Raw genomic sequence first — 18330 nt, 5'->3', positions numbered from 1 at the left:
GCATCAAATGCAATGCTTATTATAATCAGATCATGCTCGTTTCCTTGTTTTGGCACGATTACGTGTGGCTAATGCAGACTTAATGCCTTGCAATAAAGGTTTATATTGGGTGTTTGAACATCTTAACACCTCCTGTTTCATTGCCAGAAAGGGTAAACCCTATTCTTATTTTTTCAGAAATATTCTGGCTCCATCCGTGAGGTTTGTGGTTGAGACATCCACCAGAATGGACGTCTGTGAAAAATAGCTTTACAGCTCATCGGATTCCTCCAGTATAAATATTCTGACGATTCCGATATCCTTTCATGTCAAAGGGGGAAACAGAAAATGTTGTAAAGTAGTTGTTGCCAAACGTTATTGGCCTTGCTAAAGGCGTCGGGCGAGTGCTGCCGTATCTGTGAATGCCATCACAAAATCGGGAGCCTGGCACTGTCGTGTCAAAATCCGTGAGTAGCAGTTGCTTACCGGTACAAGAATTTGGCACACTGCAAAGTGCAAATGTGCCCTGTGGGTTACTCTCACTGATTTTAGACCACAGAAGAAGAATACAACTCCTACTCGCTGAATAAATTCAAGGAGTACGTGGAAAACCACGCACTTATCTAGACTATGCAAGAAATGCGTGTTTTTTGTATCATGGCGCTATAAATTACATCGGGTGAATGGGGAAGGAATTTATTGGACGTGTTCGCTGTGCCTCAAATTGTGCGGCGTTGGGTTTGTGTCGGCAATTACGTCTTTGTAGATCTGCAAAGCATTAACTGAAGATAAACACGTTCAAAAGTGGTATAAATTAGTACATATTTTTTTTATTCCATTACATACCGCTCTAGCAATAAGCAAACTCCACACTCCCACACAATGTACAGCTTTCAGGAGTTAGTTAACATTACAACCAAGATAACGTACACTTTATGCAGCACTTAAAAGCTTAAAGGTGTTCAAAGTTAAGTTTAAGCCCGTGTCATGAACCCCATACAAAATTAGTTGGACATGTTTGAAATTGGAGGACTCGGGCTGAGTTTCAATTACAAAGTTAGAGTGAACTCCAATTTAAGGTAAAGCATTGTATATTTTAGCATTTTTAGTGGAGGCACCATGTAGATTTGTCAGTGTACCGATGGAGACAACACCAGTGGTTAAAACAGCAGACGGGACACACGCGCCGCCGTGTAAGATCCCATGAGAATGCGCATGGATCCAGATCGCTGCTCAGTTAATACATTAAAGAGACACCGTTACACGTGAACACGTGTAAAATGTTACACAAGTAAAACAAGGGCAACTTCCACACGTGCGCGCGTGGCGTGTTCCACAGCGCAGTAGGTATTGCTGAACTTTTCAAAGAACTCGATCTATTACCGCGCTCCCCGCAGAGAACAAGAGAAGCGCCACCTTAGAATGGCCCCGCGCTCAAGCTACAAGAACGTCTATCTGTTGCCTCTATAAACAGTGTCTCGAAGGTTTGTTCCACGACCGCATTCCGCAATTTTGATAATAAAAAATATTTCAAGATTGTGAAAGCGAAGCAACAGGTGTCAAAACAAGAGTTGCGTTGCTGCTGCTGCTGCTGTCCCGATTCTGCAAGTCAAGTGGACCAACTAATGCGGCCAATGCAAAATAAATTACAGAGCGTAAAATAAATACCGGACTGCACTGCGTGGTAATAAATCCCCCGCGCGACCGTTGCTTGGGTTTAATGTTAAAAATTACACACGAAAGAACATGAGACATTCGTGGCAAAGGGTTGCCAGACTTTAAGGTACATTCAGAAACTTCAGCGCGCTTATATTTTAAAACATGCTATATAATGGCCGTCGATTATCGTGATATGATTGTCGTTGTATTAAATTGTCGTTTAAATCAAACCCAAAATGTTGACTAAATGTGTTTTATACCAAATGTGGCCCATCGATGTTACAAAGGTTGAAGTCTTTTAACTCTGTTTTAACTAGCAACTGAGTAGACAGAATTCAAAAGCAAGTTCCTGTTGGTACTCATCTTTAAATTTAATTGTTAGCAAGTGTTTCGATGTGTATGGTTTTGGCCTATGGAGACCCCAAGACCAGTGGCTCTCGGGTTAACCGGACGTCGGTGCATGCTGTACTACTGCCACCTCGTGCACACTTCAGTAAATGCAATTTTTTTTAATACCAGAGTAGAAAAGCCGTACTCATGGCATCAAAAGCTGCGATAATACAGCACACGCTGCAGTCGAAACTAAATGAGGCCATCACCCTTGTGGCCATTTAAAAATCAACAAGTGCTTTTTCGCAACTGCAACACAAAGGAAGTGCAATCAACTCTGAAGGCAGCGTTTAGGACGTTAACCTTTATTAACACTTTTATTGCACAAAGTATGGTACATCTACCGAGACGGGGGTGGTTGTCGTGCTTCAAGTGCATTCTGTGAATGCACTGTCCTCAGTGCTGTCGCTACATTCACGATGTGAGTCCATACACGTGTGCGAGCATGTGTTGGGGAGGTGGACGGGGGGGGGAGGGGGGAGATGTTTTTTTGGAAGGGCCACATATGTACATATGAATCGGCTGCATTACAGACGGCAACAAAATGAAGTGGAACTGTCGGGACTCTGGCTCGGTTTTCTTGTCAGATTCCGAAGGAGTGGTGGGAAGCATGATTGACCCGTGTTGATCTTCATCTCACACAGATCCCTCAACGGTGGGCCACGAGCGAGAAGATTCCCGAACCGAACAGGATTCACGCGCGTGGGGTGTTATTTTTCATTGCGCAGAGCCTCGATGAACGCCTCCAGCTTCTCTTGAATTTCTCGCACTCGTTCTGTAATTGCATCGGAAATAAGCGTCACAGACAGCCGAGCCAGCTCATCATAGCCAATGTCATCATCACCATCGGCTCGACCAATTTCATTATCACCATCATCTCCAACAATGTCATCATCACCATCGTCATCACCACCACCAATGTCAACATCACCATCAGTCATGGTGAAAAGGTAAATTGGTTATCAGTGTGTGACAATGAGTGCTTTTGCATCAATGGGGAAACTCACTGAGCTCCTCAGCCAACTGAACCCGACGCCCAGTCAGAAGTCTGATCTTCTTGCTGTTGTCTTCTGCAAAGTCCTCCAGCACCTCCTTCACATTCTTCTCCAGTCTCCGAGCTGCACAAACATTAAGTCACAATCTCTACACAAGTAGAGGCGGTTCTGTCTCTTCTGCTGCTTCTCTCACATATCTAACAGAACTCCCCCTGCTGGCCAATTTCAACTGTTTCTTCTCAGCTTCTTCCAAAAACATCTAGCTTACACAAGGCACTTTTTTACATTTTATTATTAAAACCCCTTACACTCTGAAAATTGGACAAATTAGTCCAGGTGACTACTGAAGCAAGAAATTCCACACACACATGTCAACGCTTCGGTCTCTGCTGATGAGACCCAGAAGGTTGAACTGGTCAACAGTTTGCATGCTTGAACACATGCTGTTAACATAAGTCTGAAAGGTAAATATTCCGAGAGAAAAAAAATTCAATTTTTTATTAAAGTGGCAGTACATAACGTATGTTTATTTCATTAGCAAGAATTCTCTTCTGCAGTGCTCTGGGAGGTTTAATCATCAATCATCACGTCTCCCCCCAAGGCGCCACCATCCCCGACAATCCTACGATGCAACAATTCACTCAGCACCAATACACGTACTGATTTTCTTAAACTAAACTATTTTTTTTTTATTTTACCAGGCAAGGCCCACTAGCTATTATCTCGTTTTCAGAATCGACCGGGCCACAAACGTTAGCTCAACAAAGTGGCTTATCATATGTGGAAATTTATAACAGCCAAATACTCAATCTCCTCCCGGTGGATGTCATCCCGGACGTGTTACATTCATTCTCGAAACACAGTGGTTTAATTGTGTTTCTATTCCCTCCAGTGCCAAGCCTGATCCCGTGCTGCTGACCTTCAGTGTTGGTGAGCTGCTGCCTTAGTGTGTTGGCCGTGATTGACAGCATGCGCTGGATCCTCCAGAACAGCACGACGTCGTTGCACTCCAACTACAGGGCGCACAGGGCACAGCCGAGGGTTGAATCACTGCACAGCCAATGGGCTTGCAAAGCCATAACACCCGAACATGCAAGCGACATCTGCATAGCGATCCTTTTATTTAACGGTAATGTCAGGCTCCAGCGGCAGAGTTTACCAACCACCGATTCTCGCGACCCCATCGCACTTCGCCTGTCCATGCTTACGGACGTTCTCCGTCCAAATACAAATTAAGCTGTTACACGCTGCTCGCACATGAAGATTGCTAAACATACCCCGCATGACCCAGAGTGCGCGTCTTAACTTGAATCGGCGCGCTCCACTTCACACGGGGACACTCGCGCATGGCGTCTTGTATTGGAATCGGCCGTTAGCTCCGTCACATCGCAAGTGTTTGCCAATCATCAGGCTGGCGCAGCATGCAACAACCTCATCTGTAGTTGATCCGAATGAGACTGGTGATTACGAAAAGGCGTACCGTGGTGGCTCGTGAGGACTGGAGCATGGGAAGCCCTTCTCTAAAGAAACAGGGCTAATGAGCGTTAAGTGTGGCGCTTGCCTCCGAGTCCACGAAGTTCTTCTGGTAGTAGTAGAATCCTCGCCGGCAAAGATTGCAGTGGTCCAGGGCTTTTTTGAGGAAACTGCGTCTGTAAACCTGGTGCCACGTGTCTTTGATCTGACGCACAACGATGTGGACACAACACAGTGTGACGATTTCAATAATACATCACAACGAACGGTTAAGGGTGCAATCATTTTCAGGATAAAAAAAATGAATGCATTTCAGATGGTTGGAGTATTAAAGCTACCTAACTCAATAACACGAATGTATGACCAAATCACCCGGATTGTGCCCAGTCTCTAACCAGATGTAAACTAAACAATTTTTATTTTACCAGGTAAGGCCCACTGAGCTATATAACTCTTTTTCAGAAGCGACCTGACCACAAACGATAGCTCAACGAAGTGGCTTATCACCATGTGGAAATGTATAGCAGTCAAATACTCTGAGTGCATGTTGAGTCTAAATGTGGAGGGAAAAACTGCAGGGCACAGTGAAAAATCCACACAACCACAGGGAAAACATGCAAACTCTAAACATACAGGCATCAGGGTCAAGATCGAATCCACGACCTCCTGTATACCAAGCAAGGTAGCGCTTGGATGGGCAACCACCATGCATAAAGCTGATGTTGTAGGCTCCTATGTTATCAGCAGACGGTAATGCGGCGAAATCCATTTTTTTTACACGCTTTCTATTAACTCACTCTGTCTGTTGTTGTATCCTCAAATCTCGTAACTCAATTTTAACCCACTTCCCAATGTGGTATCGCCTGCAAACTTGGTATATTTATGTCATACTGATGACAATACTATATTCTATCATTAAAAAAATATATATATATTTTTAAGCGATCTTTTTTATATGTTATGTTTCGGCTTGGGTCTAATTGTCCACGCTCAACTGACGTTGGCTGTAAATCACCACGGTCCCTTACATTATGACAAGCTTCGGGGCCACTTTTCTGGAGTCGTGGAGTTCTTCCATGACTAGTAGGGTACATTTCATTAAAGCGTGTTTTTAAAAAAGTTTTTTTATATTATTACAGTGTACTATGCTCAAATGTTTCTAGCCTTGACAATCATCCAATCCACACTGACCAGCATGGTGAAGGATGGTGAAATAACCCCCAAGACGGGCGCAAAGCGGGAAGACCCTCATCCAGCAGTGGTTTGACAATATGGCTCTACTTGTATACATGCGCAACTCACTCTGTGTGCTAATTCTTTCATGTTTTTAACGAGAGATCAACTGGAAACCCTGTCAGTATGTCGTGTACGCATCCTCAATTGGTTAAAGAGGAAGGGGGGGGGGGCGTACCAAGCCAGCGTCCACCTCCACGCCACGGGACTCCAGGTTTTTGCGCACGGTGGTGATCTCATCGCTGGCCAGGTACGCCGTGTGCTCGCCATCCACCTTCAGCAGCCGCTCCAGCTCCGACTTGGTCTCGTTTCGGACGCTCTGAAGCCGTGGGGGGGGGGGGGGGGGTGGGTTAATGGGGCCAAAGGGTTAAAAGATAATTACTTGCAATGTTAAGGACGTTTTTAAATTTCTGTATTCTATACAAATATTCGGCATGTATCGATTAAGCTATCCCCTTTACAGTGATGCCAGGATTGTCATGATTCAAGATTGTGATTTCATTAAAGAAAATATTCCACATTGACTCGTTTTTCCAGTCTCGTTTGTACTGTTTTCTTCCGTCTCATTTTCACACAGCGTTGTTTGCTCCAAAAGGTTGATGCATGTATTGTGAGCGTAAGAGCCCAATTGAATCAAAGAATCGATGACTCATCACCTGCCAAAAATGGAGGCCACCATTCCATGTATATTTCACAAAACTGCAATAAGTGATATCATTTATTTAATTTACCAACCAAATAAAGGCAACGTGGCTTGCAATCTGAAGGCAGTGAGTGTATATTAGTCAGGCACTGACACAGCCATTAATGGCTCCAGGGTTGATGCAAAAAAATAATTAGGACATTGTCAGAAGTCAACAGTGGTCGTAAATATGCACTCTTCCCTGCCATACCAATGTGAAATTTCCACCACAGTCGAAGAGCTGTAGACAGGAGAGAAACACCACAAAACGCGTATTTGTGTGGACAACCCAATCAGACCTATGACTTGTTTATTTACAATTTCTGGAATCTCTAAAGCAGTGGTGTAGGTATCAGGTGTGCAGACTGCGCAGCTACACAGGTACTAGGCTACGAAGATGGGAAACTGTATAGGAGAGGGCCCACTTTATTCCTAGCACCAGGGTCCGTGGCAACCACGCTACGCCACTGCTCTAAAAAGGGTGTGCCAAGTCCATTCTCTTACTCATATGCCACAACCATGAAAATGTTTGCACCCTTGGTAAAGGCAAAACGCACTATTAATGCAACTACGTATAAGAGATGTGTTTCGGTGAAAATGTAAAGACCTGCTCTGGGGTGCGGTTGGTCCATTGCATCCAACGTTCCCTCCACTCTGGGCCAACCATGTCCCTGATGACATTATCAGCTGGAAAATACACGGACATATTATTTACAAGCACAATGAAGAATAATTATTGTTATTTTTGGGGTATATACAATAAAACTGCATAGATACTGCTAAAGTGCATACATTTTTCATTTGGAGGATGTTGCGCAACCATAACATTTCATTGCATGGAGATTGTAGTGAGGATTTGGTTATAATCTTGATTTGAAGCTGCAGGACTCCATACTCCTTGGTACTTTCGGTAAAGTCACGACGGTAGAAAAAATAATATATCACGACGTTTCGATCGCAATGCAAGCAATCATCATCAGGCGGAAGATTGCTTGCGCCTGATGACGTTTGCAACATCCTCCAAACCACAAACCTCATGGATAGAACCAGAATATTTCTGAAAAAATAATAGGGTTTACCCTTTCTGGCAATGAAACAGGTGTTAAGATATATTCATATTCTTCGTTTTTTCGGTAAAGTCACGTTGAAGGGACTTTACCGAAAAAACTAAGAATATGAATTACTGCAGTCACGAAAGCTTTAAATCAAAATTTAGGTGTTAAGATGTTCAAACACCCAATATAAACCTTTATTATAATTCTACATAACAGTAGTGTGTCAATAAATATAGACTTTAATGATCATCTATACTGATCATTACAAAATTAAAACCATGCATAGACAGACTATGTTGATGCATCAAATAAGAAAAGATGAAGCGCATAAAGTTTGTGTGTGTTTGGAATCGTGGCGCAGGAGTTAACGCATGCCATTACAAACGCAACGTCCCTGGTTTGATTTCTGGGCATAGACAACATCAGTGGAAGGTGGCATGTGAAATTATTCTGGGCTTCCCCTGGGTCAACTAAGATTTAAATGAGTCATTGGTGCTGTGTGTGAATATCAGAACTTGGGATATAAAGGTGGCTGGGTATGGTACGGACCACCTCACCCCATCATTAAGAGTCATTTGGTAACAGCACTTGTCCCAACAGCCTGTATGGCCACACGGTGAGTCTTTGTATAGTGTGTGTAGATTTAATAACAAAGATGTGCATCGTATGTATTACTCTCTTTTATTAGGAAGCCACCAGAGCTGTGCACTTTCAAATCTAGATCGAAAATTAATTTACTTAAAACTGATGTTTGTGTTTAGTTTGTCGTCCTTCCCCCGCACCTGCGATTAGTACGGTTGGCTACGTACGAAGCGAAAGACGTTCAATGTACGTGCATGCACGCACGTTTGAAAAGCTCTCGGCATTATATTCAGACCACCAGCTCGAAATACTTTAATGCGTGATAACAGGGGTGTGTGTGTGTTTATCGTACTGTCACGCAGTCGAGCCTGCAGCGTGTCCTCCATGAACTTGATGGCGGCATCCCACTGCTGCTTGTCGGAGATGGAGCGGTCCTCCAGCGCGTTGTGCTGTATCACCCTCTGGGCACGCGGAGTACACGAGAGCGGCAAGGAGGGCATGGTGCAAAGGAATAGGGAAACTGTCCATCCGTTTAAAAAATCACGCTGCCAGTGACAATAACGTGCAGTTGATTCATCCTGTAATTTGTTCTGCTAAGCACACATTTATATAGTCATAGCCAATGTTACCGGACTGAGAAGTGGTAGAGATAATGTAAGTGCTAAGTTTAATCATTGCTGGGTTCGAGGGTTGTTGTTTTTTTTGTGAAAGCATGTGAAGGAGTCCTCGGACAGATGGTCAAACGAACGTATATAATACTCGTGGGTAATTCCGTTCAATAGACGGGGTGACGTAACACTCACCTGACTCTCGTTAGACATTCACCACTCGCCAGTCATCAACTCACACGGCTCTTTCCACTCACCGGTTTATACAATATAGTGGGAAGCCCATTAAGATTCAATGGCGCCCCATCCCCCGGCCCCACACACCATCCCCAGTGGCACACACCTTATCCATTGAACGATTTTGAACCAGGGCTCAGATCGCATGCTGGGCTATCGTTTTGAATTGGTAGAGTGAATATTATAAAACTAATACTACACTATTTTTTATTTTACCAGGTAATTCCAACTGAGCTATATAGTTCTTTTTCAGAAACGACCTGGCCACAAACGACAGCTCAACGAAATGGCTTACCACGTGGAAATTTACAGCAGCCAAATACCCTTCATGCACATTGATTCTAAATGTGGAGGGACAAACCGGAAGACCAGGAGAAAAATCCACGTGACCACGGGCAGAGAGACATGCAAACTCCAAATAGGTGTCAGGGTTGGGATCGAACCCACAACCTCCTTTATACCAGACGAGGTAATTAACATCTCGCCACTAACCGGTCGGCTTCGTGGGTGAAATATCACCAGCAGGAGGTGTAAAGTGTGTGCGCTGTACCAGACTATCCTCGGACTGCTCATTCCAGTGGTGCCGCTTGATGCCCTCGTCCTTGACCGCCTCCTTGAGCTTGTCGAAGATGTCGTCTGCCTCCTGGCCCTTCTGGTCGGCCATGAATCGGGAGAACTCCTCCTGCAGCGTCTCCCACGCCACCTGGGTGCAGGAAGGCACGCGCGCGGTTGTCACAGGGCCGAATCGCAGAGCGGCGACGGACAAATGTCCCGTTAATAAGGCAGCACTTAGGCAATGATGGCGATACTGTGCTGATAATAAAGCCTGCAACAAAAATGATTAAACCAGTATACAACGGTCTTGTTATTATATTCTTAGCTCTTTCGGTAAAGTCACAAAAGAGCTAAGAATATGAATTACTGCAGTCACGAAAGCTTTAAATCAAAATTTAACGGTCTTGTTGTCCCGCGCTGCTGTCGAGAGAAACGTGGAAACATTTTTTACACTGAGGTGGCAGTCTAAAATTAAAGGCCGTGTGCATTATACACTTTCTGGTGATGCAATGTGGCATGCGAGGCATGATGTAACGACCGATGGTAGCAGTCACGATTGCGACTTTTGCCAACTCGAAAATAACCTTTTGTGTGGATTATTCGTCTCGTCTGTTTCCAACCTGCTATGCAGTATCATCACACTATGTCGATTCAGGAAATTACTAATTACAGGGAGATAAATAAAAAAAGCTAAAAGCTCACACTGCTTCAATACACATTGAAAAGTAGGCTGTAGGTATAAAAAGTAGACGTGGTTAAGGCAGCGGCGCAACGACATTATCAGCTCAGGGGGTGCGGCAATCGGTCCGGTGGGACCCCAATATTTGGTTTACGCAATTTGCAGAAGCCAAACCTTACCACTCCAATTAAATAATAATAAAACGTGAAATGGAAATGAAATAATTTTAATAAAAAAATAAATGTAAGCTGGGTTTAAAAAAAGTTTTTGTTTCTTTTTACTGTTGTTGAAAAACATATCTCATGGTGGTTATCAAGGGGTCCCAACTCGCAGCTTTGGCCACCAGGGGGAGGCCAAGGGACCCCCCTCCTGCCATCACGCTCGTTCCGCTTCTGGGTAAAGGAGCTTGGAGCAGCTATGGTCACCTCGATGGCCTTGTTGGGCAGCTGCTTCTCGGCCCACTGCTTGAGCCTGATGTCCACCGTCGTGTTGAAAGTGCCCGAGTCGGCCGACTGTGCAGCGGGAAGGTAGATGTTCTCAATGACGTGCGTCGACACTCGCTCCCACAGCTTCTTCTGCAGGATGTCCTCCCTGCAGGGTCAAAGCAAGAGCAATTCGTCGCCACCTCCGTCATTCTCGTCATCAATCCACTGCTCGATGAGAGCGTTTCCATGCCATGACGATCAATGACGGTTGTTTGCCTTCACCACATTGGTCAGTGTGCGTGGGCGAAGGCAGCATAGATCGAGCATCGTACATGACAATGGATGTTGTTGTACTGGCCTCTGCTGACAATGCAGCCCCACAGAAGCCAACATCAACTATCCAGGTTCAATCATGCTTAGCTTCTGAGATCTGATGCATTTGGGTAGTTAGCATGATTATACATGGAACAATTTATCAATCGTAATTGATTCTTGATCTAATCATAGGTGTAAAATCACACGTGTATTTATCGATTGTTTTGCATTCATGAAAACGGTGCCAATGTCAAATTTAGACCATTGGCAAGAACAAAACTCGACGAATGTGACTAAACATTTTGAAGCAACGAGGTCAAAATAACACGGAGGAGAACTGATTCTTGAACGTAAACACGAGCACAACCCTTTGACACTTTCTCCAACTACTGGCGCTGTGAAACTTCACATGCCTAATCACCATCATCAACTACATGGTAGGGCACAAGCCGTAGTGCACGTGCTAAATAATCGGGGGTGTCGTAATCGTCAAACGAGGAGCAATTCGGAATAAACCACATCAAACAAAGAGTTATTATTTTGAGAATTCGTCACGAAGGGAATTGGCCAAAACTAACTGTTTTATTTGGTCACAGTGATATGTTTTAGTGTCGTAAGATGCACGTAATAATTAATAAAATGCATGAAGGCGGACAGACATGGAAATTTGGCGTTACATATCCAAATTAATTAGGTTGTTTTCTTAGCACTGCCAAGATATAACATGGTCATATTTATTTAACATTATTTTCTGCCCAGCTTGAGAATGACTGCATCTTACCAGTGCTTGGGAGTGACCTGTGAGAGGCTGATGACTTCATCCAAAATCTCATTCTTGGCTTTTTCAAAGAGTTCATTCTAAGCCACACACGTAATAGACATTTAACAAAACAATACGACGTACGTTTTCGTGGCTGCGCTGTATAGATAGCCCTTTGATGCATTTATTTTTGTAGTGAATGTTGCGTACAATGAGAAAACACATACAGATGCATATCTCAAGGCTGTAATGGGATGCTAGAAAGGTATATTGTGTTATGGGTGCACTCACCCGATCCAGCTCTCTCAACCTTGGGTAATTATTTTTCCATTCGGTCTCCAGGTTAAATCTCGTAGCTGCATCCCACACAACCGTTACCCTATTTAATACTTTGCAAGCGGCAACAGCAATCAATTATGAATTTAAAACGCACAAAAAAGCATGACTGAACACTCAACTTTAGTGGCACAGCGAGCAGAGCGCTGAAGGCACCATTGGAGACCCTGGGTTTTGAATTCAGACAACAGCTTGCAAATTAAATCGACTCCTCGAGCCGAGCGAGTTGACGGTTGCAGCCAGGTCACCAACGACTGGGAAAGGGAAACACCCCAATACTGTGTGGAGGTCTGCGATATCTGCTTCTCTCGACTGTTCTCCTAACACTAGGCGTTGCACTGCTCTGCCAAAGACATGAATGGCTACTTCATCTCATGATGCGAATAGCCTTCGTTTCATTTTGGACTGGAGGACAAAAAAAGGGTGCAACTGCTTGCGGCGTTCTTCCTTCTTTCGTGTGGCTGACGTAGACCCAGAGCGACAACTAGAATTACAGTGAAACCTTGGATTGCGAGTAACTTGGTCTGCGAGTGTTTTTGCCAAGACAAGCAAAAATTTTAAATAAATAATCATTTGATAAACGAGCGATGCCTTGCAATACGAGCAGTACGTACAGTATACGCTTCGTCTGCCGAGCGTCACGTGATCACAACCGAGCCAATGGTTCTTCTCTCTCTCTCGCTGCGGGATTGTGGGTAATCATCTCCCATGCTCGGTCTCAGTCGGCGTGCCTCACTCGTATAGTCAACATCCGTGCGAGCGTATACAATCAAACTACAGTATAGTGTTGTGACCACGTGTGTGTGCGTAAGACATTTCGTTATTGTGTCCAAGTGTAGTGACTGTTCTTTAGTAACTGTACTGCAAGTGAAAGTCGTCCTACACAATAACCCTCCTCCTCTCCCTCTCTCGTCTCCCTCACACCAGCCACGATTAGATGTAATTAATACATTTGATTACTTTATATAAAATTTAAGTAGTAAAAATATAAAAATGTATTTTGTATTAATAATTTTTATATGAATACAGTATTTTTGGGTTGTGGAACGAATCACCTGAGTTTCCATTATTTCTCTATGGGGAAATTCGTTTTGATATACGAGTGCTTTGGATTACGAGCACGTTTCCGGAACGAATTATGCTCGCATTCCAAGGTTTCACTGTATTGCACATTCAGGTGGTCAAGCATCGGACTGTATCGGCGTTGATCGATTGCAACGCTAACCTTTGAATGCGTCTGCCTGCTGCTCCACAGACTCGCGCACCATCTTCCAAAAGCAGTCGGACACAGCCAGGCTCAGGTTTTTCGTCGTAACCTGATGTGCCTTGAGCATCCCCGACCTGCGTCGAGCAACACCGCAGGGCGAGTACACAAACCCAAGTCGAGTACATTTTATTTTTGCTTAAAACACGTAGCGCCTTTAATGGCACCAAATCTGCCACTCAAAGCACCATCATATGAATACTAAAAAATAAAAATAGAAAATTATATGCAATGATGATTTATATCCATATACTGTCTATAGTTAAACCAAGCTTGACTTTTCATTTTACCATGTAAGGCCTATAGTTATATAGCTCTTTTTCAGAAACGACCTGGCCACAAATGATAGCTCAACGAAGTAGCTCATGTGGAAATTTATAGCAGCCAAATACTCTAAAAGGGATGTTTCGAAATGTAGAATGAAAAACCGGAGGACCCGTAGAAAAATCTACATGGCCACAGGGAGAACATGCAAACTCCAAATATACAAGCATCAGGGTCAGGATCCTACCCGCGACCTCTTGCACGCTAGGCGAGGTAGTTAACATCTCGTCACCACGGCACCCTCAGTTGTTGCAGAGGATTGTGAGTAAGTGTCATTCATGCGTCCATTGCCAAAGGTGATAAATACGACTGAAGAGCAACAGTTCCATTAGCCTATTATTGCACGCATATACAAATTGTCCATGAAGATCATGGATAGAATGACAACATACTTAATAGGCTAACATACCGCAGAGCCGAGCAGGGTTAAAGGAAGGTTTGTAAACACATTTTTAACTTGCATAAATCATACGGGGATTCATTTGGACAAGGTTTGATGTCACCTATTTTTACATGTAAATCGAGTGATTGTCTCAATCGTGTAATCACATTTAATACATTTATTTACATAGTTTGGTTTCCCAAATAAACATTGTATATATTCATCTGGTATACATTCTGCTGATACACCTATATTGCACATGTACTTATATCTCCAATATGTACAACTAAATTAAGTCCTAATGAAATACATCCATGGCCTTCATTCTATTTCAATAAATGTCCCCCAGAGCAGACAATCAACTGTTTTACATTTTGATTTAAAGCTTTCGTGACTGCAGGGATTCATATTCTTGGTTCTTTCGGTAAAGTCACATAGAAGGGAAACAATAAAATAATACAAATATAAAAAATAAAATTATCGCGACGTTTCGACTGCAACACAAGCAATCATCATCAGGTGTGAAAACCACAGCAAGAACATTTTCTTGAATTTTATTGTTTTATATTTTTATTATTTTATTGTTTCCCTTCTACTTGACTTTACCGAAAAAACCAAGAATACTTTTACATTTAGTTAAGGTTACACAAGCATGTCCTTATCTAGAACTACTGCTCCTACAATTACTATAAATTTAATGACGGCATAATGTAAAAAGCATGATGTTCTACCTAAATAAAATACATTATTAAGCACCTGCAGAGTTTGGACTTCTGGAAGAATTCTTCTTCGTAGTCTTTGATTGATTCGATGCTTTCATCTCTATTTCCTAAAAATTACAAAAGACATGAAGTGGAAAATAAAAAAAAAATCAACACAAAGTTGCTTTAAGAACTGCACGTGGGTGCAATGATATTGGCTGTTTGTGTGCAATTGCCAGCGCGCACACGCTTACCTTTGCCGGTCACAACCGCAAAGTAACCCAGGGCCTTCATTGGGAAGAGCTTTCCATCCAAGATTTGCTGGATCTGCGGGGAAAAAAAATGTACAGCGGATGCCCTTTCCCAAAAAAAACGACACGTAGGAGAATGTAACTTGGGTTTCAAACTTGTGGGGGGGGGGGGGGAAACACGTGCCAATGTCCCCAAGGGTTGGCATGTAACATGTCAGTAGACGCACATTGCACATGAGCAACATAATGAACCAGACTATAAATGTTATTTCACATATTACATAACTCTCAACCCCTTATTAGTGCCTACCTTATTACAGACCAATTCAGGCATTATTGGTCACCCCGTGCACTTATAAATCTCAACGTTCATCCTACAAAGTGCCATCACAAGGGAGAAACAGAAACATAGACACTTTTTTTTGTTTTGCCCGTATTGAAACGACTGTACGCCGTATGGACCTGAAAACTCAATTTCCCTGTACAAGAATATGAGTAAACCATATGGGTTGACAGGTATGATATTGTTAGTGTACTTTCATTAAAAACAAAACTCAACAATTTCAACAACAACACTACCTTAAAAATATAAACATATAAGAGGCGGAATTTCTGCAAATAGTTATTCTTCAAAGTGCATGTATGTGATTGGTGAATGTGCTGTGTTTATTGTTAATTTTTCTTATGCACCACTCCCAATGCTGCATCAAAAAATGTATTTGTACTATGACATTTCAAAAACGTGAGATTTCCAGCTTCATATTTACACAAAAAAAAAACAATTAGTATGAGTAATGCTTTGGTGTAAGTCAAGCTTAGGGGATTAGTGGTGGTGCAGTGGTTAGCGTGCTGTGCTATGAACCAGACAACCTTAGTTTGATTCCTGGCCACGGCTAACATTAAAGGCAAGTGGTGTCTGATACAGTCCAGGTCATCTCAACTTTCACCAACCGTGCCCTCACCAGCATGATTAATTGTGATCAAACAACCCCCATAACCAAGACGACCTGGAGAGGCCTTCATTCAGGAGTGGATTTACAAAGAGCAATTATTATTACAACTCAAACATCAAACACTTGCAGAAAATGTTCTCCTTGTACTTATGCCCACAAGTTGCCTTGACGGCAATGTTTGTACACGGATTTACAGGGGCGGTGTGGCATCAAACAGTGCTAGGGTGGCCTGTTGCCCGGTTCGTGTTAATTTTTTTTTACATTTACTGGATGAAACGCAGCTGCAGTCATGCTCTGACTCACTCTGTTGGGGCTGGCCAGGTTCTTTTCTGCCAGGTCCACTTTTGTGAGGACAAAGATTGTCCTCTTGCCCTGCGGGTCCATGTTGCTCACCAGATCGGTCACTATGCTTCTCTCCGCATCCACAGATCCGTCTGTAAAGTGATTATGGGTTACTTAAACTGCCCTGCATATTACAGCTGTCAGTATCCACATATACAATATTGACTCTAATGATAATTTAGTTATGCATTACATAGATTTATGTAAAATGAGGACCATATCGAAACAAAGGGTTATTGCCTATAAACATATGGCAGTAAGCCTGACTCTGCTGACAATGCAAAACATGTCTAAACAGGTCCAGAGTTTTCTTGTATTAAACAAATGCTGCTGAAATTATGCACTCTCAAAAGTGACCAAAGTGATGGCTTTAGGATGTGTTCTAGACTAGGGTCAATAGACATGTAAGAACAATTTGATAAATTTGTATTTGCTGTCAGTGTTTTATTAGGTATTTGTTTTGGGCTCGTTTGTCGTCTCTCATTTGTAACGTCTTTCTCGTATGTTATCTTGTTCAATCCTTCCACCTAAAGGTAAATGCTGCACATAGCTTGTGACAAATATAAAATAAGTGTTTCTAAAACACATACGTGTATCATTAAGTGAAATAAAATATTCTAATGGAAAAACTGGTACATTGCTAATATTTACTTAGCAGCAGTGGTTCCAATGTTCTAATTAGGTACTTTATTTTTATCTGTTGTTTCCACTCGTGCACAAATTATATCGTGGGATTTTGGGATGGATGCTGAGAATTGGGACAGGGTCTGAACTTGCCTTGTATACACAGGATGATTGCATTTGGATTCTGCATGTAGCCTTTGCTCATCGCGAATATCGCATCTTTGGTGTCTGGAGCCATTCCGGAAGTCATGGTCTGCAGAAATATAAACATTGCCAAGTGTTGAGCAAAGCAATATCAGCACGCAATTATTGGTTTCTTATGTAACTTTTTTGAGTGATATTTGTTTAAAACCTCTTGAAAATGTTCGATATGAGTATTTTTGCCCCAACAATGTATATGTCCTTTCAAAGAACTAATGCTACTTGCCAACATGATAAACTGTACATGTCCCTTTAACTTTGTTACACAAACGTATTGTGGATGCAGTGATTTGGTTTTGAAGTCGAAATAAGCTTCAAAAGATATCTGATCCAATTCCAGATGGTCAAAATTAAGACACTACTCTATAATCACTACACATTACACTGCCAACATCAGCTGCTCAAGAGAAACAATTACGTTTTTTTAAAAGTGGTAAGTTACTACACTTAAACGAATAGATTTTTATTAGAATAACTATTTTTTAAGGGGAAAAAATTTGTCACCTACGGAGAAATAACACTTTACCAACTAAACACTTACACTGATGACACCTGGTAAATCCACCAGCACCATCCTCTGGAGACCAGGTCCTTTTACACTCAGAGATATCGTCTGCGGATAAGAGAGAAGGGAAAGAAAACAGTCAGTCTCCTATAGACTTTTTCCAGCCAGGCTCCACTGTTGTGGAATTCCCTTCCACGCTCCATTGGCGAATTTTTCACACATTATAAATCACGTCTTAAAACTCACCCATTTGTAGAGGCTTTCTCCACAACTTAACATTTCATGTAAAGTGCTATGAGGCATTGTGGGAATTGCATTATAGAAAACCGAGTTATTATAGTTGTACGTGGCGCCAGGAATCGTGTTTGCCTATCCAAACGGTGCAATGCTTTGCTCCAGTGATGTTGCCTCGTGCAAAGTGCTGAGCCTTGCCTCTGCACTGACGGTGTGCCCTTCCTTTACGCTCTTCTTCATTCGTATTTCGATTTCTTTGCGGAGAGCTGCGAGCTGGAGGGCAAATGAGACATCACACAAAATGAAAGATTTCAACACGAGCGTGTGCGTTAAGAGGGATGAGCAGTTAACATTTAAGCGGAAAACACACGCACAATAGGAAGGCAATACAAAAGCAAGGTGTTTAAAACAGTCAAGCTTTGCTGTCTGACATTCCACGTGTATTACACGCTTCTCTAGCTCGGTCAGCGGATGCTTCTAAAGACTCACGTCGTCTTCCTTGGTCAGGTCGAACTCGCGCGAGCTGTCCTTGAAAATGGCCACGTGATGCGGACCTTCACTGAGCGTCACCTGGAAACAACAAAAC

The 18330-nt window shown here is 42.8% G+C and overlaps 1 protein-coding gene across 4 annotated transcripts in view; it reads right to left on the bottom strand.

Moving 5' to 3' along the window:
• Positions 1-789: 789 nt before the first annotated feature.
• The window catches only part of OPA1 (OPA1 mitochondrial dynamin like GTPase), a 31045-nt gene continuing 13504 nt past the window's right edge, over positions 790-18330 (bottom strand). For all 4 annotated transcript variants that reach the window (XM_032962222.2, XM_032962224.2, XM_032962223.2 and 1 more), the window contains 19 exons: positions 18234-18314; positions 17943-18017; positions 17547-17618; positions 16958-17057; positions 16142-16272; positions 14889-14961; positions 14690-14762; positions 13189-13304; positions 11919-11983; positions 11649-11725; positions 10553-10718; positions 9444-9596; positions 8401-8509; positions 7019-7098; positions 5908-6048; positions 4585-4701; positions 3943-4036; positions 3036-3146; positions 790-2803 (listed from right to left, as the gene is read on the bottom strand). In XM_032962222.2, coding sequence (XP_032818113.2) covers positions 2739-2803; positions 3036-3146; positions 3943-4036; positions 4585-4701; positions 5908-6048; positions 7019-7098; positions 8401-8509; positions 9444-9596; positions 10553-10718; positions 11649-11725; positions 11919-11983; positions 13189-13304; positions 14690-14762; positions 14889-14961; positions 16142-16272; positions 16958-17057; positions 17547-17618; positions 17943-18017; positions 18234-18314 — 1899 coding nt within the window. In that variant the 3' untranslated portion in view covers positions 790-2738. The remainder of the gene's footprint in view (positions 2804-3035; positions 3147-3942; positions 4037-4584; positions 4702-5907; positions 6049-7018; positions 7099-8400; positions 8510-9443; positions 9597-10552; positions 10719-11648; positions 11726-11918; positions 11984-13188; positions 13305-14689; positions 14763-14888; positions 14962-16141; positions 16273-16957; positions 17058-17546; positions 17619-17942; positions 18018-18233; positions 18315-18330) is intronic.

Source organism: Petromyzon marinus, chromosome 28 (genome assembly GCF_048934315.1).
Source record: "Petromyzon marinus isolate PM22_M1 ecotype Great Lakes invasive population chromosome 28, UKy_Petmar_22M1.pri1.0, whole genome shotgun sequence".
NCBI classification, from domain to species: Eukaryota; Metazoa; Chordata; class Hyperoartia; order Petromyzontiformes; family Petromyzontidae; genus Petromyzon; species Petromyzon marinus.
The sequence above is the reverse complement of the archived record's forward strand: the minus strand, read 5'-3'. Positions and strand labels throughout refer to the sequence as shown.